The 24,550-nt window shown below is 43.5% G+C and overlaps 1 protein-coding gene across 2 annotated transcripts in view; it reads left to right on the plus strand.

The window, feature by feature from the left end:
• GALNT15 (polypeptide N-acetylgalactosaminyltransferase 15) overlaps nucleotides 1-24,055 on the plus strand; it is a 57,394-nt gene extending 33,339 nt beyond the window's left edge. Inside the window, exons 4-10 of one of the 2 annotated variants that reach the window (XM_075586886.1) lie at nucleotides 5,738-5,905; nucleotides 8,617-8,734; nucleotides 9,570-9,764; nucleotides 16,302-16,433; nucleotides 18,150-18,251; nucleotides 18,370-18,513; nucleotides 20,378-24,055. In XM_075586886.1, the coding sequence (XP_075443001.1) occupies nucleotides 5,738-5,905; nucleotides 8,617-8,734; nucleotides 9,570-9,764; nucleotides 16,302-16,433; nucleotides 18,150-18,251; nucleotides 18,370-18,513; nucleotides 20,378-20,509 (991 nt within the window). In that variant the 3' untranslated portion in view covers nucleotides 20,510-24,055. The remainder of the gene's footprint in view (nucleotides 1-5,737; nucleotides 5,906-8,616; nucleotides 8,735-9,569; nucleotides 9,765-16,301; nucleotides 16,434-18,149; nucleotides 18,252-18,369; nucleotides 18,514-20,377) is intronic. The other variant, XM_075586887.1, reaches the window with a different exon arrangement.
• Nucleotides 24,056-24,550: the final 495 nt, after the last annotated feature.

A 24,550-nucleotide genomic window follows, 5' to 3' on the forward strand; every position in this document is an offset into this window, starting at 1 on the left:
CCCGCCCCTTTTAGTGACATCACTGGCCTTGTCGCCAGCGACGTCGCTAAAAGTCAAATTACAACTTTTGCCGGTGGCGACGGGTGACGTCATCAGTCGCGTCGCTGTCGCCAGCACTATAAGCGCGGCCTTACACAGACAGCAGGGTAGGGAATAAGTGCTATAGATGGCAGTGCTTGGCCACAGTGATTGGTACGTAACATTCAGTGAATCTCCTCCCTGGAGCATTCTGATCTTATAGAAAAATATGCCAACATCCCTTTTAAAAATTGGATAATATATCATGATAATGTTTCAGAAGTGTCTGTTTTAATTATCTTGAATCATACCGTATACGCCCCCCCTCTTTCACTACATTATCTAGCTGTGCTTAAAGTTGTGTTGCATTGTTTGGTCTGATTGAGCTTACCCTGAGCACACCTGATTTATTTCCCTGGCCCTTTGTATTTAAAATAATGGACCCGTTCACTGCCAAGAGAATCCACAACACAGGGAAGCGATACAAGCAAGATATTCTTCCCAAAATACTGACATATTAAGAAATAATTATTTATATATAAATATTCATTTGTGACATTACATATGTAGCACTGTTCCCCCTCCCCCCCTTGCCCTCTGGGAGATGTTGCTGCTGCTGCTACAGGTGTTTGTGGTGCGGTCATACCTGTGAGGGTCCAAGAAGCTGAATGGTCCGCGATGTTGTGGGGAACAGGACAGGCTTTTGGTGACACAGATGTTCAGCTCAGGGTGTCAGCGCCTCCAGCTTCAGTGGGCTCCAGGATTCCCAGAGACAGTCTCCCACCTTCTTTCCCAGAAGTTCCCTCCCAGACTTCTTTCACTGGGAGGTGGTGCTGGGCTCTTTTGGAGCTATGAGGGCTAAGATCTCTTGCCTCCTCACCCCAGAGGGTGGGAGCAGGACTCACATGTCTCACCCCTAGGAGGGGGAGACCAGGACTGACTACAATTTGGTCACTTTCTCCCTTAGGCTCAGAAGGGGAGGGCACAGAATCTGCATCATGATAGGCTGCACACAAATTTCTATGTCACCACCACTTCTGTCACTCAGGGAGTCAGAATGTGGGGGGGGGGGGTCAATGCCCCCTAGGATAGCCTGCCACAGCCTGTAACTACCAGGGACGTACATGACAGGAGGCAGAGAGGCAGTCTGGACTAGCCATGCTACACATATAAATTGCAACCTCCCTTTTTTGAACTTGCAGTAATTTTCGGAGCTGGACTTTAAATTTTGTGAAGTGCCAGGGAGGCATTTATATGGCTATAAAACTGTTATAACAAACTATTGTCTTTTATAAGCTTTTTTTCTCATGGGGGGGCGGGGTCATTATTTAATGTCAAACTTACTGCATGCACAAAACTGAGCAGTTATTGTGTTCATTCATTTAAATCTATCTCGTTGTAGCTGAAATGCAAGAAGTGATTTAAGCAAACATTTACAATGTTACTCTGTCAGTGTTTTAGAAATGTAGAATTTCATTATATAACGGTGGCTGGTCCAGCAAGCTCTCTATCTACACTGTCGTGTGAGTTCTAGTAAGACACAGACAGTGACAGACTGTCCTATGGGGTTTTCCCACTCCTCATGCTGACTTCCTGAGTGACAGAAGTGGTTGTGCATAACCTGGGCCCTCCCTCTTTGAGCTGCAGGAATAGGGTGACCAGATTTACAGATTTACACATTAAAAAAATATTTATAAAACAAATGACATCAACTGCGCCCCTTCTCCTTTATATATCTCCCCCGCTATATTCCACCTTCTCTCTCACACACACACACACACACCATTCTCTCTCTCCCCCATCACTCCATTCTCTCTCCCTCCCCCCATACCCCTCCATTCTTGTTCTGCCCCCCCACCCCAACATTCTCATTCCACCTTCCTATTCTGTCTCTCTCTCCCCCATTCTCTGTGTCTCTCCCACATTCTCTGTCTCTCTCTCCTCCCCATTCTCTGTGTGTCTCTCCCCCATTCTCTGTGTCTCTCTCCCCATTCTCTGTCTCTCTCTCCCCCATTCTCTGTCTCTCTCTCTCTCCCCCATTCTCTGTCTCTCTCTCTCTCTCCCCCATTCTCTGTCTGTCTCCCCATTCTCTGTCTCTCTCCCCATTCTCTGTGTTTCTCTCTCTGTCCCCCATTCTGTCTCTCTCCCCCATTCTCTGTGTCTCTCCCCCATTCTCTGTGCGTCTCTCTCTCCCCATTTTCTGTGTGTCTCTCTCTCCTCCATTCTCTGTCTCTCTCTCCCATTCGCTATCTCTCTCTCCCTGTTCTCTGTCTCTCCCCCATTCTCTGTGTCTCCCCCCCCCCCATTCTATCTCTCTCTCCACCATTATCTGTCTCTTTCTCTCTCTCCCAATTCTGTGTCTCTCTCCCCCATTCTCTGTATCTATCTCTCTGCCCCCTTCTCTGTGTCTCCCCCCCATTCTCTGTGTGTCTCTCTCTCCCCCATTCTCTGTGTCTCTCCCCCCCACGATTCTCTGTCTCTCTCTCTCTCTCTCTCTCTCTCTCTCTCCCCCATTCTCTGTGTGTCTCTCTCTCTCTCCCCCATTCTCTGTGTTTCTCTCCCCCCCCCCCCCCCCATTCTCTGTCTGTCTCTCTCCCTAGTCTGTGTCTGTTTCTCTTCCTATTCTGTGTCGGTTTCTCTTCCCATTCTGTGTCTCTCTCCCCACGCTGTGTCTCTCTCCCCATGCTGTGTCTCTCTCCCCATGCTGTGTCTCTCTCCCCATTCTGTGTCTCTCTCCCCATTCTGTGTCTCTCTCTCTCTCTCTCCCCACGCTGTGTCTCCCCATGCTGTGTCTCTCTCCCCATGTTGTGCCTCTCTCCCCATGTTGTGTCTCTGTCTCTCTCTCCCCATGCTGTGTCTCTCTCCCCATGCCGTGTCTCTTTCCCCATGCTTTGTCTCTGTGTCTGTTTCTCTCCCCATGCTGTGTCTCTCTCCTCATGCTGTTTCTCTGTGTCTCTCTCCTCATGCTATGTCTCTGTCTCTCTCCTCATGCTGTGTCTCTGTGTCTCTCTCCTCATGCTGTGTCTCTGTCTCTCTCCCCATGCTGTGTCTCTGTGTCTCTCTCTCCCCATGCTGTGTCTCTGTGTCTCTCTCTCCCCATGCTGTGTCTCTCTCCTCATGCTGTCTCTCTCTCTCCCATCCTGTCTCTCCCCACGCTGTGTCTCTCCCCACGCTGTGTCTCTCTCTCCCCACGCTGTACTCTCCCCATGCTGTGTATCTCTCCCCATGCTGTGTCTCTGTGTCTCTCTCTCCCCATGCTATGTATCTCTCCCCATGCTGTGTCTCTCTCTCCCCATGCTTTGTCTCTGTCTCTCTCTCTCCCCATGCTGTGTCTCTCTCCCCATGCTATGTCTGTCTCTCTCCCCATGCTGTCTGTCTCTCTCCCCATGCTGTGTCTGTCTCTCTCCCCATGCTGTGTCTCTCTCCCTATGCTGTGCTACATTTATAAGGAAGGATTTGGGGTTTGTAAATGTAAAAAAACATTCAGGTCCATATTTACTAAGCAGTCATAAGACACCTTCTGTCACTGGAAGATACCTTAAACCTTACTGACTTGAACGGGCTGTAAAGTGTGTCTCAGTGCTTAAAGGTGTCTTATGGGACAAACTGATTAGTGTATCTACTTAGATAAGAGCACTGCTTGCTGTCAGGAAGCCCTGCAATGCCAAAAATAACTTTAGGGCTAGGTCCCTGGTGGTGACGAAAGCGTGCGCAGCGGTGTGCGCACCACACACCAATCACTCACCTCCATACTGGCAGGCCCCAGTGTCTCCTTGCGTGTTGGCTCACGCGGTGCTGTGGCACGTCAGCCAGCAGGGGATACAACATGATTGTTTTCCTGTGCGTTGACGCGGTCACATGGTGCCCGGGAGCCAATAAGATCCATCTCTTGTCACTTCAGATTTACCCAAAATATCTTCAAACAGCGCCCTCCAAATACAAAATACAGAGCAGAGGAAAATAACAATCTGTAAGGCGGATTCTCCACTGATCACAGCCCAGCCCTGTCTGTGATCTGCTTCTGAGATGGTGCTGGTCCATTACCTGCCCCAGGAAAGCAATTTAGGGTGTGCTCTACCTACACTGGATCCACATCTTTTCTTGACCTCACGTATGTAGAGCAACATACAGTAAACATTAAAAAAAAATCAACTAAAACGGACACCTTGAGATGTTTGGGGTTACCACATAATGTACTTGTATGAAGTAAAAGTGCCTAAATCAAATCCACATTGAGACTGTATTCATAATAAAAAGAATTAAAATAATGATTATAAGAGTCGAATAACACAATCGGAAACTGAGAATTCTCTCTCTGTCTCTCTCTATAGAGAGATAACATGTGATCCTTTAAAGGCCATGTATTGTAGAAACGTTGGCATAACAAAAGATATGCCCTAATTATATTAATCTATGAATTGTAGGAAACAGAGTATTGCAGGCTCTTCCAGTTTTGCAAGGGTCAAGGACAATATAAATATTAAATGTAACACATTATAAAGCTATATGTAGGACCCCGTCAAATAGAGACTTCTTATTTCAGGGCTGTGCTTTGTGTCATAGCCCCGGCCCCATCATGGCCATGCCCAACCGCCCCCACCCCCCGTACCTCAGAACGCTCCCTACAGACCACAGATTGTGGTTTTAAGCTGTGCACGAGCCGCCAGGACGCCAGGCACGCGTGCAGCAGCCTCCACCAGGGACTTAGCCTAAGATAAATCTGTGTATAACACCCTCTGGCTCTTTCGTATTAACACGTACAAATAAATACAAAATTGACAAAGCGCGTTAAACCAATGATACATTTCTGAAAATGTCATCCTTCATGCACACTGCACACTGCTCACTAATGCACAAAATTACCTACAGCTCAAACTAAGCACTTGTAGCTAGTATTAAAAGTTTATCAAAACAGGATATGAAGGAACCCATTAATGGTTGAATGCGTGCTAGAGATATCATACAACTATGAGTAGAATAGCTGCAAACTTTAAGAATATAAAACAAACAAACAAGAAGACACAGTCTCCCATAGATCCCTTTTTAACTGCACAGCAAGGCTGCTATATGAAATAGGGGTACAATACTCCCTGACAGATAGTCTAATAAGCTGTATGGGGTACACAAAGTAACCGCTCCCAGCACTGTGGGAGGACAGTTACCAATAAAAGCCTAGTACAGGCCAAAATAATAACGTTTTATTAAATGCAAGAAACAACGGCGCATACTCAATTAGCATAAAAACAATTAAAACGCAGGGTGATAGGTAGCACCAGAGGGGAATAGAATGGATAGTCCAATGGATAATGGATCTAGATCCATTGATCCATTGAGTATGCGCCGTTGTTTCTTGCATTTAATAAAACTTTATTATTTTGGCCTGTACTAGGCTTTTATTGGTAACTGTCCTCCCACAGTGCTGGGAGCGGTTACTTTGTGTACCCCATACAGCTTATTAGACTGTCTGTCAGGGAGTATTGTACCCCTATTTCATATAGCAGCCTTGCTGGGCAGTTAAAAAGGGATCTTTGGGAGACTATCTGTGTCTTCTTGTTTGTTTGTTCTGTCACTACTATTCCTTTGCACCGGCTGCTCCTATTATTATCGATTGGTGAGCGGTTTACCATAAGTTATTTATATAACTTTAAGAATATGCCTCCATCATAGTTACAGTAATTGTGCTTTTTTTTTTTTTTTTTTTTTTTTTTTTTAAATATAGAAATCGAATCGTCTCCCCTGTTCTAGATGTGATAGACTGGAAGACTTTTGACTATTATCCCTCTGCTGATCTGCAACAAGGAGTATTTGATTGGAATCTAAATTTTCACTGGATTAATCTGGCAAAGCATGAAGAGAAGGTACGCCAATCCCCCATCATTCCATTCAGGTAATGTTTCGTTACTCACATACACAGTTAATATATAGACAGTGTAGTAGGGTCACTGAGGCATAACTCTAATGTGATAAGAGAGAGCCTGATTCACAAAATTCCAGGAAGTTGCATGGTGAAGTTGAGCGGTTTTGGCTACTAGGAATGCCATTGGTAAAAATAAAATCCTGTTGTCATATAAGAGGTTGTGCTAAGGCATTATCATATTCATATATTCATTATTTTCAGTCCTAATTTAATAAAAGTCATGGGCTTGTGTTCAATTCCCACATGAAATCCCTCTCCTGGCTTCCTATTAAATCCTGTATTCGTTAAAAAATGTTTTATCCTTCTCTCTTTTAAGGCTATACACATCTCTGTCCCTCCTTACAGTACATATCAGCCCTAATTCTTCACTATACAGTACACCTGCCCGACTCTTGCATTCTGCTCAAGGATGTCTTCGGTCTACCCCTTTTGTATCTAAAGCCTTCTCCGGCCTTAAACCTTTCTCACTTGGTGCCCCACTCCTCTGTAATGTTCTTCCCCTCAATATCTGACTAGCACCTTCTCTCTCCACCTTTAGGACCCATCTTAAAACACACCTCTTTAATTAAGCATTTGAGTAGCACCGTTGGCTATTATCCATCTCATATGAATTTACTATAACACTCTCTTACTGTCTCTATAAGTTATCCCTACTTGCCATTTAGCTTGTAAGCTCTTCGGAGCAGAGACTCCTTTTCTTAATGTCCTCATATGTATGAAGCGCTTATTCCCATAATTCTCCTACTGAGTCACTTGTATTATTGCTGTAAAGCGCTATGTACATGGACTACTACGCTATACAAATAAAGACAGGCCCGCCAACAGGGGGGTCTGCCGGGGTTTGCGTCTCGGGCCCTGTGAGTCAGGGGGCCCGGCCACCCAGTACCCCTGCGTGGCCGTGCCCGTTTTATATTAAAAAAAACAATGCCGGCGCTCTCCCTGCGCATGCGCAGAGACGAGGTCTCGGCGCGCATGCGCAGGGAAAGCAGGGTGTGCGGCCTGCGGGCCCACTCCCAACGTGGGATGAAGGAGAAGCGCCGTGACGAGCCCACGCCTGCCAACCCAGCTTCCCCCGTGCATCCGCCAACCCAGCTCCCCCCGCGCACCCGCCAACCCAGCTCCCCCCGCGCACCCGCCAACCCAGCACCCCCCGCGCACTGGCCAACCCAGCTTCCCCCGCGCGTCTGACAAACCAGCTTCCCCCGCGCGCCCACCAACCCAGCTTCCCCCGCGAGCCTGCCTCCTGCCCCGGGCAGCAGCCGCGGAATTAGCCCACCAGTCTCGCCCCCCCCCCCAGTCGCCTACCCCCCGCACCCCCTGAGCCTACCTCCTGCCCCAGGCAGCAGCAGGGGAAGCGCCTGGCGGGCAAGGAAGCAGCACCCACCCGGTCAAGGTCAGTCACCCACCCAGGCAGTCACTCGCCGCTGGGTCATGTGATGTGACATGACCCTGTGGCGTCATTTTACGCCACATGAAGGTAGGGGGGCGCAAGCACCGGGGGAGGCAAGGCAGGGGGGCGCAACAATTAAAGTTAGCTCTCCCCTGGATTAGGTAACATTACAGACACTATAAATAAATAAACTATTAAAAAAATAACCCTCCTAATTATTGTCTCAACTAATGTATAATACTACTGGATACAGTATTCTGTCAAATAAAATGCCATTTTGTCCAACTATAAATAATGCATTATAGAATCATATAATACACCAACATTTACAGACAGTATTATTTTTTGTGGTTTACAGAGGGAAATGCTCAATGCTCCCAAACTTAGTTATATATATTTTGCAATAATAATGGTGATATGTCAGATATTCAAAGATTCACGTTTATCTGATCACATTGACTCTGGTTGTGGAATCGCTTGTAACTGAAGTGCTAGAGTGGACTTCTATACACAATTCCTGAAATGTTAACAAATAGAGATGTGCGCAAATTCACATGAGGTCTCGAGCCATACAAAATGTGCATTTTCGGAGTCACGAGAAAATCTGCAGCTTCGTCAGAGTTCACAAGCGATTCTCCAAGCATTAAGTCAATGTGCATTGCAATTTCGTTTACTATGCTAATTTGTTAAATTGCCTAAAATAGTTACATGTGCTTGCAAAATACTGTAAGGTTGCTAGATTTGCTTAATGCTGAGACTATAAATAGGGCGCTTTTTGGGGCAGTTCTCCCTTTGCCTTACAGTATGTTGTCCTTTAATTGTTGCACTTATCCCCATTGTTTGTCATTTATTTACCTGGCATTGTAACTTGTAATGCGCTGCATGCATTGTTGGTGCTGTATAAATACAGTTGTACATACATGCACACACGCCATGTTTCGCTCACTGTTTGGCGATATTTAGCTGAAAGCTTACTAGGGTAGCGACATTATTAGCCCTTTGGAGTTTCACACGGAATTAAAACTGGTACAACATAATGCGTTTGACAGTTTCACACATCCCTACTGAGGAAGGGTCACCACTTAAATATAAGAGATATATTGACAGTGAGTGCTGCTATAACAATTTTCTAAATGAATAAACTGACACTATATTTTCACACTGTAGTGTTATTTGCTGCAAATGCTTAATAGAACTGATTAGGATTACTTATGGAGAAGGAGAAAACATGCATATTTTGGATATTGCTGTATATGTCATTAATGTATGGTATTGTGTGATCTACATCTAGAAGTCCCGTCATACCAGGTTGTGTATTGGCAGTCGATCGACATTACTTCCAAAATATTGGAGCTTTTGATACAGGCATGAATTTCTGGGGGGTCGAAAACATTGAGTTGTCTATTCGGGTAAGTTACAAAGATGTAATACTGTATATATATATATATATATATATATATGTACTGACATTTATTTATGTAAAGTAAATAAATAAATATGGCTGTTGATTTTTATTGCTGTGGTACAGGACATATCTCATGTCAAGGACATTAGTCTGTGCACCATCATTATATTATTGATTAAGTTAAGGCACAGAGATTCTAAATACTTTAAACTCAAGACACTACTCCTGGCTATAATCTTACTTTTCGATGCAAAACAACAACAACAACCTCTTTATGGGACACTTACAGTATTTTTAGCCACAATATATAACATACATTGTTAATCCGCAGTGATCTCACAATGCAGCTTTGTAGATATAATATAGAAATAAATGTAAATGAATCCTGTGTTATGTTTCACACTCTTGCTCTAGCACACCATAAAGATATTTATTTCGTCTTGCAAACTACCAGGACAAACCAATATTTTCTGGGCTGTGGATCAATACATTTTGCACCACCAAAAGAAGTTGTCAAATTGTTAAACAAAAAAAAGTGAAAGCGTTTCAACATAAATGAATACCTTAATGTAAAAGTAGATACATTATGTGAACTTCAGATATTGTGCGCCTCTACATAATATTTACTTTTAAAACACTTAGAATAACACTTTGATAAAATGTGGTTCTGAAATGGGTCCTGACTGAACCTATATAGCACTAAGTATTTGGTTGTTGCTGAAATCACAGTACACGGATTAAACTGTCCTTAATTTGGTATGTAATCGGAAAATCAGGCAGTACCAGTTGCAAGGCTGCAGTATCACTTTGATCATTTTCCACATCGTTCTTCTCTGCAGGTTTGGCTCTGTGGCGGCTCTGTTGAGATTATTCCATGCTCACGAGTTGGCCATGTGTATCAGAATCACACCACTTACACTTCAGTTCGAAATGAGGCAGTACTGCGGAACAAAATTCGAGTTGCTGAGGTATGGATGGACTCATACAAGGACATCTTCTATAAACACAATGGAAACACCTTATTAATGAGCAGGGTAAGAGAACATATAGTGTACCTAGAGTTCTATACCAATGGTTGGTTGTCAATCTTTTTGAATGACTGCGCTCCTACCTGATTTTTGAAATATATGCAAAACATTTTGTTCCTTTTTCTAAATGTTAAAGCTAAAGCTTTTCTTTTTTAATATTCAGTATATTTGTATTTTGCTTTTAACTTTAAGCTTAAGTTATTTTTCACTTTGTTTACTTAATTTTTTTAAATCACTGACTCATACTATACATAGTACCAAAAGGAGAAGGTCAAAATCTACAAATCTATAATATGTATGTATTGTGATGCCCACACCACGTTGTAGCATCTTTTAGTCCCAGATAAAAGGCAGGAAACGTCGTATTTTCTATGCAGGGGTTTATTTTAAGGGATTAAATCAAATGCTTACAGGCACACCGTCCTTTTAAATCAAAACAACACATAAAAATAATGCCTATTCCCTTTAGGGAAAGCTAACTACACCATAACTTTCGCCCTCACTAACTGCATGGCCAGCTTAGCTGGTTCCCAAGCCAAAAACATGCCCTGGCATATGCAACCATGTAACACAGTCTCTGCATACAACAATAAAGTGTTTTTGCTTATCTGTCAGTCCTTTGGAGCAGACATCCCTGCTTCAGTACGGTCTCTCCTCCTTTCTTCCTAGGGGAACTCAGCCCCACTTGAGCCCAGAGAAACTCCTCTGTAGGTCCTCTGTAACCAGCTTACGCAGCTGGGAAGCACTTCTGTCTCCCCCCTTCTCTGGGGAAAACAGTCTCTCAGTCTGGCAGCTTCCTGTGTCTTTTAAAACACTTCCTCATTCAGATTAACTCCATTAGTTAGCAGCTGCTGCTGGCTTCTCTTTGAGGAATTAACGCTCTGTGGACTGGAAAACACACTTACTTCACTGTTCAAACTCCTAGAGGACAGTGATGGTATCACAGTACGTATGTATGTATATGTAAGTGAGAAGTTATTTTTTGCCTATCTTAATGTGTAATAATTATTGAAGCTCAACATTTATCTAATCTAACTCTCATTGTTGAGCCCGGTCATCATTAAGAGATCTCTTTCAACCTTAATCCTGCACCTCAGTTTCCAGTTATTCTGGGTATTTGTTGGCTCGTGGTCCATAAATTAACTGGAAAAGCAGAATTTTCATCTTTACCTCAGAGCATTGTGCCTGCCCACAATCAGCTCACCTGATAGGTTAGCACTGTATGAATGTTCTTCCACCCATTCAGGTACGCTACCACGCCAATATCAAGAATTTCAGGATGTGTGACAAAAAAAATGCAGATAAGCTTCCTCCACACCGACCATATGACTATCCAATTGCCAATGGCTGTTATTCCTATTGGGAGAATGTATTCCCTTTCTGAACCTGAGCTACAAGTTCTGCAAGGGTACTTACAAGAAAACCTTTCTAAGGTTTAATTCGATCCTCTAGTTCTCCTGCTGGGGCCGCTCTCTTCTTTGTTTGAAAGAAAGACTGTTCTTCACTCCCTTGGATTGACTACCAAAAGTTGAACAACATCACAATAAAAAATAGATAGCCACTACCTTTGATCCCAGAACTTCTGGAAAGGCTAAGATATGCCAAGATCTTTACCACGCTTGATCTCCGAGGAGCTTACAATTTAATTTGTATCAGACTGGGGGATGAGTGGAAAACTGATTTCTGAACCTGCTATGGACACTATGAATACTTGGTACTGCCTTTCGGCCTCTGCAATGCTCCTGCCACATTTCAGCATTTTATCAATGATGCTCTTCGAGATCTCCTGAACCAGTTTGTGGTCACTTATCTGGATGATATCCCGATTTCCTTGATAATCTTTAGGATCATCAAAAACTAGTCTGAGTTGTCCTGGAATGTGTCCGTAGACATCAATTATATATAAAATGAGAGAAATTTACTGTAAGTTTTAAAATACCTCTATGCAATTTCTTGATTATATCATCTCCCCTGAAGAATTGCATATGGATCCTAGTAAGATTCATGCCGTTGTGGGATGACCAATTCCAAAAAACAAGAAAGTTGTTCAGAAGTTTTTTGGCTTCGTCAATTTCTACAGAGGCTTCGTTAAAAATGTCTCTGGTCTTCTTGACAAAGGTTCGCAAGCGGACCGAAACGTTGATGCTTGTGCAATTAATTTTGTGATCCTTGGAAGACCAGAGAAGTGCCTATTTTTCTACCTGTGGCTCTACATCCAGCGGGACCATTGTTGTTGTGCACGTGGCGATTTGTTACCTGGTGGTATCGTGAGTGCATCTATTTTGGACCTTTTGAGTGGTCATCACAAGCTAATTTAGCCTTTGAGTGACTGAAGTCTCACTTTACTTCTGCTGCTGTCCTCATTCATCTTAACTCTGAAGTTCCTGAACCCAGTAGTGGTAGTTAATGCTTCCGACTCTGCCATCGAAGCCATCCTTTCACAATGGATTGGACCGAAGATGCACCTTCACCCGTGTGCATTTTACTGTATACTCATCTAATGTCAACAGCAGAGAAGAATTATCACATTGGGAACAAGGAACTCTTGGCCATTAACGCTGTTTTTTCCGAGTGGAAACATCTCTTAGAAAGAGCCAATCACTCGGTTACCGTCCTTACTGATCATCAGAACTTGGAGTTTATTCGATCAGCAAAAAGACTGTCTGCGCGACAAGCTCGGTGGGCTCTATTCTTTTTATAGATCATTTTTTTTTAAATTTGTACTGCCCCGGTTCTAAGAATCGAAAAGCAGATGCTTTATCCATGTTGTCTCCTAACTCTTCTACAAGTTCTGAACGTGAAGAAACCATTCTGCCTAAAAAAAGCTGTGTGTGCTGTGCACGCGCATAGTAAGTGAAACTTCTTTGACTTTTGTCACAGAAATTGACTTATAACGCGCGTGCTCGGCACACATGTGTCAGTCAGTGTATGTTTCAGTCAGATAGTATGTATGTGTGTCAGTCAGTGAGTATGTATGTGTGTCAGTCAGTGAGTATGTATGTGTGTCAGTCAGAGAGTATGTATGTGTGTCAGTCAGAGAGCATGTATGTGTGTCAGTCAGAGAGTATGTATGTGTGTCAGTCAGAGAGTATGTATGTGTGTCAGTCAGAGAGTATGCATGTGTGTCAGTCAGAGAGCATGTGTCAGTCAGTGTGTGCATGTGTGTCAGTCAGTGTGTGCATGTGTGTCAGTCAGTGTGTGCATGTGTGTCAGTCAGTGTGTGCATGTGTGTCAGTCAGTGTGTGCATGTGTGTGTGTCAGTGTATGTCTCTCTCTCTGTGTTGTGTGAATGTCTCTCTGTGTCGGTCAGTGTGTGTATGTGTGTCAGTCAGTGAGTGTATGTGTGTCAGTCAGTGTGCGTGTGTCAGAGTGTGTCAGAGTGTGCGTGTGTATGTGTATCTGTCAGTGTGTGTGTGTGTGTGTGTCAGTGTGTGTGTCCTGCCCCCCTCTCTCCTGACTCTCCCCAGCACACTTGTCCTCCCCCCAGCACCCTTATCCTTTCCCTGCAGCACCCTTTTCCTGCCCCCAGACCCTTTCAGCAGTCCCCCCCCCCCCTTCCTACCAGATCGCGGCACAGAGGAGATGGAGGCAGTGTCGGCAGGGGGGGGGGGGAGGCAGTGTCGGCGGGGGGAGAGGGAGAAGCACGTCATCATCAGCTGGAGCCGACTCGGAGGCTTCTGATGGTGCTGTGGGGGACATGGGGGACGCAGCGCACTCATCACCCCCCTCCTCCCCCCCCCCCCGTTACCGGAGCAGGAGCAGTTCTATGCCTCGGCCGGGGCATGCACCGGGAGGAGAGGCCGCAGGAGATCGGGGCCTGCATAGGGCCCCGGGGAGCAGTGTGGGCTTCAGTGTCCCTGTGAGGAGAGTCATGGCGTATTGAGCATCGCCATGACTACCGGGCATGCGCAGCATATCAAGTGGCTGTATCTCCTCGGGCTGCGGTCCGGCACCGGGTCTCTGAGGAGTGGCGGCGGCGATTACATTTTAAGGGGGAGCGGCGCTTGTTAGGAGCTGCGGCGGCGAGTAAATGTTGAGCGGGTGGAAGTGTGGAAGCGGCCGTGTGGGGGGGAACAAAGACGATTAGGAGCTGAAACGAAACGGTTAGGAGCGGCGGCGGAACTCAGCCCGGCCTCAACTGCCAGCACTGTGACGTCACATCCGTTTCATTTTCTATCCCCACAATCCATTTTTGTCCCATCACGAATGAGGTGCCACTAAAGAAGTTTCACTTCAAAAACATTTCCTTGTCACCTTTTCTTCTGATCTTCTCTCACGTATTAAGAGAGCCTATTATGACGAACCACTCCTATGCAATCCACCGCAGGATGTAAATTTAGTCCTGCAAGGCGGCCTCTGCACCTTACAAAACCGCCTGTTTGTTCCAGAATGCGTAAAATTGTAGATTCTACAGCTTATGCATGACTCTAAATCTGCCGGTAATCCGGGTATTTACAAAACACTGGACTATTATCCTGCTCCTTTTTAGTGGCCCAGATTTCAACAAGATGTCCATACATTTGTATTATACTGTGAGACATGTGCCAGGAACAAGACGCCTCGTGCCTCCCCTCTATGTTTGTTACATGCCCATGGGGATCTATCTCAATGGTCTTCATAGTAGAATTGCCTCCACCCAGAGGGAACAAAACTATACTGTTAGTGGTAGATTGTCTCACCAAGATGAGTTACTTTATCGCTACCAAAAGTCTCCCTACAGTGAACAAGACTGCCGACCTGGTAATCCAGGAAATCGTCCACCTTCGCGGTGTATTGCATGAAATTGTAACTGACAGGGGACTTCAGTTCACTTCCAGATTCTGGAGATGTTTCTGTTCTACTCTAGGGATCAGCCAAAATGTATCCTCCGCCTTTCATCCACAATCCAACGGCCAGTCAGAGGGCTAAACAGACTCTGGAGCAGTACCTGCACTATTTTATCAGCTAACTTCCAAGACGACTGGACTGACTTCTTGCCTATCGCTGAGTTCACCTATAATATTGCTCAACATAGCTCGAACCAACAGAGTCATTCTTTTCTAATTATGACTTTCACCCTGCCTTCCATCCCTGCTGTCATAGAGAGACTTTCTTCTTTGCAGGAGATTCAAGAAACTCTAAAAGAAACTCTTCGTGAGGCTTAGGAATGTTATAAGAAGACTGCTGTCCAATACCGCAGACCAATCCCTATGTTTTGTATTGGAGATAAAGTCTAGCTCTCTATGAAGAGGGCAGTTGGAAAATCCCACCATGGAGCTAGGACAAAAATGTATTGGTGCTTTATAGATTTCTATGCAGGTAAACTCTGTCTCGTTATGGGAGAACTCTTTACCTGGGTGAGTCCTTCCTCCTCCTGACCCCATCCAGGTTGATGGTGAGGAAGAGTACATTAGTGGAGAAGACCCTGGACTCCAGATTTCAAAGGGGAAGACTTCAATACCTGGTTCAATAGATGGGTTACGGTCCTGAAAAAAGATCCTGGGAGCCAGAGGAAAATATCCATGCTCCACGGCTGGTCAGAGTTTTCCATAAAAGATATCTCACCAAGCCAGGAAAAGGATCATTTGGAGGACACCGTTTTGAAGGGAAGAATTATGTCAGGGATATCCTTGGTGGGTCTTAACTGGGGTCTCTGTGCTCCTGGGCTGGAGTTCTGCCTGTCTGCCACAAGGACTGCCGATTCCATCTTGCCATTCCTGCAGGGATTCTTCTGAGGCTGCTGATTGTGTAATGCCCGGCACCTGTCACTTATCAGCAGCTAGCCCTTTATAAACCTCCCATTCCTGTTCCTCCTTGCCTGATTATTGTGGTTTTGTCCCTGTGATCAAGCTTGCTGCCTCGTCGTGTTGCTATCTCCCTCTCTTCATGCACCAGACCCTATTCAAACAATAACTATGTTGTTCCTCTCTTGTCCTTGACCCGGATGGTTCCTGATCACTGCTGCCTGCCTCTGACCCGCTGCCTGACCACTGACCACTGTTACTTGTCTGCTGCATGCCTCTGACCACTGCCTGTCTGCTGCCTGCCTCTGACCTTGGCCAGTCCACTGACCACCGCTACCTGCTTGCCTATCCCAGCTACTGGACTCCAGCCCCGCAGTCACTGCCGGTGACACCCAGCATTTTTAGTTAGATTTCCCTTTCCTTTCTTAATCTCTTTTTTTTTCTGAAATAATTGTTTACCTCTCAAGCATGTACTTACAGTGATAATACATAGGTAATTGAACTGTGACACGTGAAACGCTGAATTTTTATGTGGGTACCAATTCATCTTAAGTCTGTATATGTAATTATTAATCTTCATTCTTGCTTATTTTTTAGTATCTTGTAAATACATAGAGTGTTACTTTTGGGAGTTTTAAGGGTCATCCTTCGAAGAAATGTTAAGAGATGTAAAGTGTTATTATGGAACTAAAGAGAGACGGATTAGCATATATAGAGCATCCCTATCTTTTGTAGCCCAATTCATATATTTTTCTGTTTCCACATATTGTTTCACCTAATGCCAATATACTGTATGCTCTGTTTCCATCTCCTTCCGTAGAACCAGAAAACAGATATCACTGAACGTCAACAGCTGCGACTAAGATTGGGCTGTAAAAGCTTCCATTGGTTTTTATCCAACATTTTCCCAGAATTCAACACTTCTATTTCTACACGGGGATCATCTGGACAAGTAATAACATTTTAATTCGAAATAGTAGAAGGGAAATAAAAATAGTTGTTTGTGCCACTTAAAGGTTATGGATATTTGGGGAGATGTATCAACGTAAAAAAAAAAGTGCAAATAGAAGGTTGTTTTTACACATTGCTCCATTTTCTGCTTGAGTTTGTGTCAAAAGCAAGAAAATGTTTCATACATTTAACACAAATTGTTCGCCAGCAAAGTTCTTACGTCACCTCAGCAAATACAAGATAAAAAAAAGTTACGTGCTGAGACGCAGAGTTGTGCATCTCATAATCAGTGTGTCATGTAAGCCCTCCCTAACTCCTCTTAATGACTCCCCAAATCGCAAGCTGATACACACGGTGCAAAACATGGAGCAAAAGACCTGGATACATTGATATAAGGAGACTCAAGATGAAAATTATGCAATTTTGCTTCAAATCTTTACGTTCCCTTGGCCAAATCCTGCATAAAACCATGAAAAACGATTTCACCGTGGTTTGCAAAACTGGGGCAAAAATGTAGCAAAGAAAAAAATCTCAAAGAAACACTTTTCTTTCTTCAAGAAATTTGCAGCTGTTTTAACCCCCACATTGATGTATAGATATGTGCCCCGCAAAGCTACAGAAAAGCTAAATTGCTATGCTTGTCTTCTGGCAGTTATCAAAGTATTATGTGCAGATGGGGATTTTGTGTAGAATTAGATCTGCAACATAATCAGGTTGCATTCTTATTAGTACATGAACGAAAGGTTATGTCCTATAAGTCGTCTGTTTAGGCGTTTTGACATTTGCATTAAAGGGATTGTTTATACTGTAAACACACAAGCTATATGTATGTATATATCATTTTATTTATATAGCACCAACCATGTACACAGCTAGGGTTGCCAGGTGTCCGGTATTGCACCGGACAGCCCGGTATTTGGTTACTCTGTCCGGTAAAAAATGAGAGATAATACCAGACATGTATGTGTGCGGGGGGGGGGGAGGGGGGACATGTATGTGTATGCCGGTATTACCTCTCCGGACTTAGTAACCAAACGTGGGATTTCCCCTGAGAAGGGATAGAGCGGGACTGCTGCTAGGAGGCTGGGCAGCTTCCTCCATCCTGATTGGCTGCTGTGTAATGCAGTATTTTTGGACAAGCCACCTGGCAACCCTACACACAGCACTTTACAGCATAATATTAGGAGGTAAATACTGTACATTGCAAACACTGGGAATAAGTGCACCAGCTAAATGACCACATACAGGTAAAGGAGACCCTGCCCCAAAAAGCTTACAACCTACAGTAAGCAATGGATACAATTAGCACGCCATCTCATTTGCATCTGGGTACGAAGCTTTAGTACAATGTCGTTCCGTCGCTGGCATCCCTCGATATTAATATACATTTAAAAAAATTAACATCTCCTTTATAAATGGGAGGTTTAGGAAATGACTGCAAAATGATACATGACCAATTATAATTACTTGTCAGTGACGTGAAACAGGTCAAATATATTTATACATTTAGAGTGCTAATTTTTTTCCATTTCAAAATTGGGGTTTGTTTCCTTTTCAATAGTTTGGGAACTAATAACTTGATTTTCCTTTTTCTATGGCTGACAATGTAAAAGACAAAAACAATTGGAAAACCTGTTCTCCCTGCAATATACACACTTCAGTCCTAACCTCAAATTCTTTTTAGGGTCAGTTTTAATTTTTTTAATTTTTTTTACAGCTGTTTAACTCAGGTGTTGGATCCTGTATGAATTATAAATATAACCAGGGAATTTCAGGCCAACCTGTTGATCTCTCCAATTGTGATGACAAAATGAACCAGGTATTATGAGAATTTTGTTCAGATGCTTTAGTTATTTATTATTTTACGTAATGTGAAAATATGCATTTTCTCAGTATTAATACAAACACATGATTTATTTATTTTTTGTACACTATAGCTTTTTGAGTATAACACCTTGAAAGAAATTCGGTTTAGATTCACAGTGCCACTTTGCCTTGATGTGAGACATGAGCAGATTATCCTTGAAAACTGTACGATCAGTGAGCAACCCAGACTAAAGCAGATATGGGATTTGAATGAGGTATGAGAATGTCAAGTCGTTACACATGAGTCTCTTTGTTTGTTTGTCCTGATATTCAAATGATAAAATGTCATGAATTCTTTATAATTATATTTCTTCTCTCTGATTTATGGACATTTAGCTTAATAATCAACATGGTGCTATATTTTATATACTGTATTTCCTCGATTCTAAGGCAGGGGTGCGCAAACTGGGATAATCTGCAAACTGAGATTATCTGCAAGGGGCGAGGGGTTTAGAGGCCCCGCGTGGTTCCCGAAGGCACTTAAATTAAATGCCGGAGAAGCGGGCGAAAGGCCTCTGTAAACCTCACTTACCTTGGTTCAGCCAGTTTCTGGAGACGCGTCGCCATGGTAACGCGGGGTCATGTGTCATCGCGTTGCAATGGCAACGTGATGTCATGACGCTCAGGCACCGGTAACCAAGGTAAGGGGGGCCAATAGAACCATGGTAAAGTCCGGAATTGTGACACAAACGAGAAGTGCAATCAGTTGGGGAGGACAGGCTCTTCCAGGGATCACCCTAATCCAAATACAAATCTATAAAGACAAAAAGGAAGAGCGCACACTCCCAGTGTGTGAAAAAAAATGTAAAGTCAGTTTATTAAAATAGGACAACAATTGTCCACTCACATAGAATAAAATACATTAAAAATAAGAAAAAGGAGGTAGGTGTGAGATACCGGAACCTGCTGAAATCTCTATGCTTGGAGAGTTGGTGACATCATCGCTCTCCAAGCATGAGCGCGGTCAGCGGCACAGGGGACTCAGCCTTAGTATCTGTTTAATCGTATGGTTCGATTGGCCAAGACCAAAGTGCTGCCAGCAGTCCACTGCCACTAAACCTTGCTGCCAGGCAGGACACCACTGTACAATTCGCCACTCTGAAAATGAACTTCAGGGGACCGGCGCCCCTAGTCCCGTGGCCGGCGCTCCGACGCACCATCTTTAAATGTCCCCATATTGTGTACAGTGACGACCTGCCCGGCAGCGAGGTGTAGTGGCGGCGGACTGCTGGCGGTGCTTTGGTCGCCAAAGGTCCCATTCCGCAATCCTATGGGTGAGAGTAGAGCCCTTCGCTGACTTCATCAAATATCTGTACTATTTCTTCAAACCATAAATATTTTGCGAAAGTAAGGTGGTTTTCCAAAATGAAACTAGATAGATGAATAGATTATTTGCCTATTACAAACTCAGTAAATAGGGTAGGTGTTTTAATGACAGGAAGCATGGGGTCTCAGGAGTTAACCTCTGTTAATTTCAGCTTCGGGGACCCCCTGCTTCCCGAAATAATTGCCTCCATAGGAATCTCCTGCATGTTTAAATAGTACATTTTCATTTTTTTTTTGTATTAGGTGGGAAATAGGAGGTTTCCGAAACTGAACTGTGTTCATTTCAGCTCAGGGGATCCCTGCTTCTCGAGATACTTGGCTCCACAGGTGATGCTGGGCAGGCAATATGGCGGTTTAAGGGTCCTGCATCACGCGGGCTGCGACAGGTGACATTGCAGCTTCCTACTGGCCTGTGTAACGCGGGACCATTAAACCGCCATATTACCTGCCCAGCATCACCTGTGGTGGAGCTAAATATCTCGGGAAGTAAGTCTCTTGGCTACAAAATTAGGGCAAAACTACAGCCAAAAAAACCCAATAGAAAATGTATCAAAATCTATTCAAGTCACCCTATTGAAAATAATAGGATTTTTTTCCCCGTTCATTTTTTTTTTTTATTGGTAAATCTGGTGTAGTTGTGTGCCTTCATTTTTGCCCCAGTTTTGCAGCCGGGAGACTTTTACTGTATAACTAAAAATGATAAATGTGCCTCTTGCCATGCAAATGATACTCTCTCTGTTTTCCCTATAATAGGCTGGATCGGTGGTGCACATTCCTTCTGGCAAGTGCATAGAGGCAGTGACCAGTCTGACTGACAACAGTCTGTACCTCCGACCTTGTAACAACCAAATAAACCAGCTCTGGAGAATGATACCTTTCAAGTAAAAAGTGACATACTGTATGTGATCCATAGAAATATAACGGGTTATTTATATTAAGTCTCAAGGCTGCAAATGTGGGGCAAAACTGGTGGGAAATTACTGCGCCAAATTTATCAAAGAGAATAATTCTACTTGTTCCAATGGGGGGAAAAAAACGATTGTTGATTAATTTGTTGCAATTTGTTTATTTTCCAAGTTTTGCACCAGATCCGTATGATGACTCTCCATTTTAAAACCTCTCAAAAAAATCATTAAAAATGTGAGCAGCCGGGATTGCTGCTTTAACTGAAATACCGATTAACTAAAAATGGTCATTCCTGTGGAAACTGCATGGGGGTTACAGGTATGTATAAAAGATTCTCGGACTGCAAAACTGCCCCAAAATTAAGTAAATTAATTTTTTTTAAAAATCAGTTTTATAAACATAAACTACTATTGCCTTCAAGAGGTTTTTATTATTTGATAAAGCTCTTCTTGCTTCACTGTGTGTCCATGTTTTGCAGTTGGGAGACTTTGATACATACAGTACCTCCCTACAGCCTAAATTTACTAAGTTCTGTTAAATCAGGGCAAATAATGTGACTTCACCTAAAACAGGAACTGCAGCAATTTTTGAGTTAGTGCCTTATTCACGGAGATAATCAAAAGCAAAAATGCCACCTTTAATTTATATTGAAAGTGGAAATTCCTCCTATACCAAAGTAAACTAATGCCAGTGATGTGGTTAAGGCATTACTTGTAGGTGATTGATGCCGTTTTTTTTTTTTTTTACCCAAATCTGATATATATAAGTATTTTAAAATATGTAAGTTATTATGTAAGCATGGTGAGCGGAGACGTGGGCGGGGTTTGATTTCCTCTGGCTGCTCCCTTGTGTGTGATGTCACGGTGTGTGTGATGTCACTCTGTGATCAACGAGTGCTGGTACAGCCGGAGTCCCCACTCCTCACCTCCTCACCTCCTCCCCTTATCTTTCTTTATCTGTTCTCTAATATGGACAGGGTAGGATAAGGGTAAATAAACCACTTGATTGCCAAACATTTCCCCATTCAGAGGCCCCTAGGAATTCAACTTCAATTATTATTTATTTTGAAATGAAATCAGCCCAAATCGTTTGCTCTTAGATTTGTTTAATAAAGCCAACCAGACTGCTCCATACTTTGTAAAAGGTTGCTTTCCGACAGGCTCTCTGGGATTGCAACGTGAAGTCTTGGCATTACTCCCAGCCAGACACTGAAATTGGGGCTTCTGGGAGATGGGGAAAGAATAAGGAGGAGAGATGTGACTTAAATAAAGCAGTGTTTAATGCCTGGCATTAATCTTAACGGAGGTTGGTGAATATGGGATAAATATTATGCACATTGCGATGTAATGGGCTTATTTAGATGTTACTAGAAATAACGACCGTTAAAAATAATGCTAAGCTTTATACAGGAGTAAAACCTAGTTAACGTCATGTTATTTGCTTTGGTGAATACTGCGTTACTATTAATGTGCTAACTTAGGTTGATGTCCCAATAAATAGGATGACAGATATGAATTAATCCAGCCTGAAAAAATCAGCATGTCATTCTAGATACCTAAATATACCGTGCTTAGCATCATATCATACTTCAGACATGCTTAGTTTCGTGACGAACCCAGTATAAATGGGTGTAAAATTCTATTAAAAATAAGATTTTAAATAAATGTATTTTTTAGAGGACATCTCCTGTTATCATGTTTCAGTAGACTGGAAGCACTATGTATATAGTATTGTAATTATTGTACATTAACCTCTTCTGTACCAAAAGGACCAGCAGTGCATTGGTCTACAATGCGTTTCAGGCCTGTCTGGTTCTTAAGGGATTAAATATGTTTTTAAGTGATGTTAATATGTTAACAAGTTTGTACATTATTAATACATTTTCACCTCATGCAACTTTTTATAGTGGAGTACATTTTGATACCCCTGAGTACTGTGCAGGTTCACAAACCGTCATTAATGGGTATCAGAGCATGATAGGCGTTAACTGTCATTCAACTTAACAATTGAGCTCCAATACCTGTTATCGCAGCTTCACAAATCCCCCACAAGGGACTTTTTCGCTGAATAAAGGATAATTGAGGTACAGATATAGCAATGCTTACTGTTTTCGGTGCCGCTTGCAGGGACATGACAGCGCGTGATCGCAGCCCCCGAAAACAGAAAAGATTCATGCTGCGCGGGGTCCCTGCTTCTGAATGGGACCCTGTGGCAGGACGGCCTGTAGCCGAGGTCAGGGAACAGTCCACACGTGTAGTTTCATGATAAATGAAAACGTTCAGTGGCTTTATTTCTGCACAGCAACATAACATGCGGGTACACTGTCCCTTTAAGCAAATAAATCCTGCTCCACGTTGGGAGAAAACTGACTAACACAGCAGTCCTAGCTAGCAGGCTGGCTGGCTAAACCATACCCAAACCGTAAGAGTCTTTTTAAGCAGTCATGCAAACAAATGAAAGAAATCTTACTTTGGCTGCAGTAAGTAGTGTGCTGTATCCTTCTGGCTAGCAGCACATCTATCCATGTGCTCTGGTCTGAGACAGGCAGCTACTGCTGGTAACAAGATCCTTATCTACCTTGCTGGCGCTCAGGTGTCAGCTTACATCATGATTAGCTAGCTTCCACCTGAGTTAACCCTTATGAGTGCTGGATGAAGCACTCAGGCATATGTTTATCAGGCATAACTGATAGGGGGTCATGTGATGTCACGTTGCCATGGCAATGTTATGTCACGTAACCCTACTGCGTCATTTGATGCCGGGTCGCCATGGAGACACGTCGCTGGAAGGCAAGGTAAGTAAAGTTACAGAGGCCTCGCACGATCCCCGGCTTTTATTTTAAATGCCTTCGGGGAAGCACGGGGCCTCTGTAACACCTGCGCCCCCCCCAGAAAATCCCCCCCGCCCCTCTTCTTTGCACACCCCTGACATAGATGACCGAATATGGTCTTATAATATTCCCCCTCATGACGTAGATATCCATATTCGGTTATCTACGTCATCAAGGGGGTTGGACAGTTTTAAATGTCTTTGGCCCTTGCACAGAGACTGCTTCGTCCCTCAAGAGTGCTTTGGGACTATGTGCAGCTCCTCCACACGGTTTGGCTTGTCCGATTACATGAAGGATTAATGCTGTGGGGGTCCCATTCAGACTCATGGAACCCCGCACCCTTAATCCTCCCAGGCCGCAATCCATCCCTGCAGGCTTTTGCTGGTCCGTGGTGCTGGGGACAGTAAGCCTTGCTACATCTGTGTACATTAATATCGCAGCACTTTCTTCCCACCAAATTCACCAGTTATATGCAGAACAAGCGTAGCGAAGTCCGTTTATCAGAATGTGGTTCGGGAGCACTGTGTTTGATGCCCAAGCAGTATTTTTTACATGGTATGAAGAAGCTCATTGAAAAGAAGAAAGGAAAAGCTTAAAGGGTTAACATGGCATCTTACAACCGCATTAAAGTGGTAAAAATCAACATGCGTCACTTTCTGTATTTTAATTCTGATATCATTAAACAAAAAGTGTAACATGTTTTCAAAGAAGCCTCTTACATTGAAGTTCTTTAAACATCACTGTAATTCCATGCTTACTTATTTACATTTGTTATAAAAGATCTGCTTTAACTCTTTGGGTGTCCAAGGACGTAGCTACTTGTGTCATGGGATCTGACTCTCCAGGGGCTATATGAAGCATACAGCTTTCGCTAAGGATTACAGGTAGTCCTCGTTATCCAACGTTTCACTTTACAACGAGTGGCAAATCCAACGCACCACTATGGGCTCTTTTTCGACGCCGGAATGCGTTATCCAACGCTCACCGCCACTGATTAACATGGGACTCACTTTACAACGGTTTCACTATCCAACGCTACTTCCAGAACGGATTCCGTTGGATAATCGAGGACTGCCTGTACCTGGTATTTACATCATTATGTCTCCAGCTTGAAAACCGTTGTACCAACTACACAGGGGTACTGTATTTGATGCAAATCAAAAAGGAGAACAAAGGTAATAAAGAATGAA

Source organism: Ascaphus truei, chromosome 2 (assembly GCF_040206685.1).
Source record: "Ascaphus truei isolate aAscTru1 chromosome 2, aAscTru1.hap1, whole genome shotgun sequence".
Lineage (NCBI taxonomy): Eukaryota > Metazoa > Chordata > Amphibia > Anura > Ascaphidae > Ascaphus > Ascaphus truei.